General features: G+C 60.6%; 1 protein-coding gene across 1 annotated transcript in view; it reads left to right on the forward strand.

Moving 5' to 3' along the window:
• Positions 1-221, forward strand: part of EMH_0016400 (uncharacterized protein) — a gene marked incomplete at both ends in the record, with an annotated part of 11,497 nt that overhangs the window by 11,037 nt on the left and 239 nt on the right. The window contains one exon of the mRNA XM_013500634.1: positions 7-219. Within this exon, the coding sequence (XP_013356088.1) occupies positions 7-219 (213 nt within the window). The remainder of the gene's footprint in view (positions 1-6; positions 220-221) is intronic.

Below are 221 nucleotides of genomic sequence, written 5' to 3' on the forward strand. Positions count from 1 at the left end.
AAGCAGCAGCAGCAACAGGAAAGGAACCCAGCAGCAGAGCAGCGCAGCAACTGCTGCAGCTGCTGAAGCAGGAGGCCTCCACCCCCCTTCTAGGGGAGTGCAGAAGCTCAAGCAGCAGCAGCAGCAGCTGCGGAGGCGAAACAACCAGCAGCAGCAACAGCAGCAGCAACAGCAGCAGCAGCAGCAGCAAAGTCGGACAAGCCTACAGCGGGAGATGGAGA

This window comes from Eimeria mitis, genomic scaffold, assembly GCF_000499745.2.
Source record: "Eimeria mitis Houghton genomic scaffold, Emh_scaff566, whole genome shotgun sequence".
In the NCBI taxonomy this organism is placed as follows: Eukaryota; Apicomplexa; class Conoidasida; order Eucoccidiorida; family Eimeriidae; genus Eimeria; species Eimeria mitis.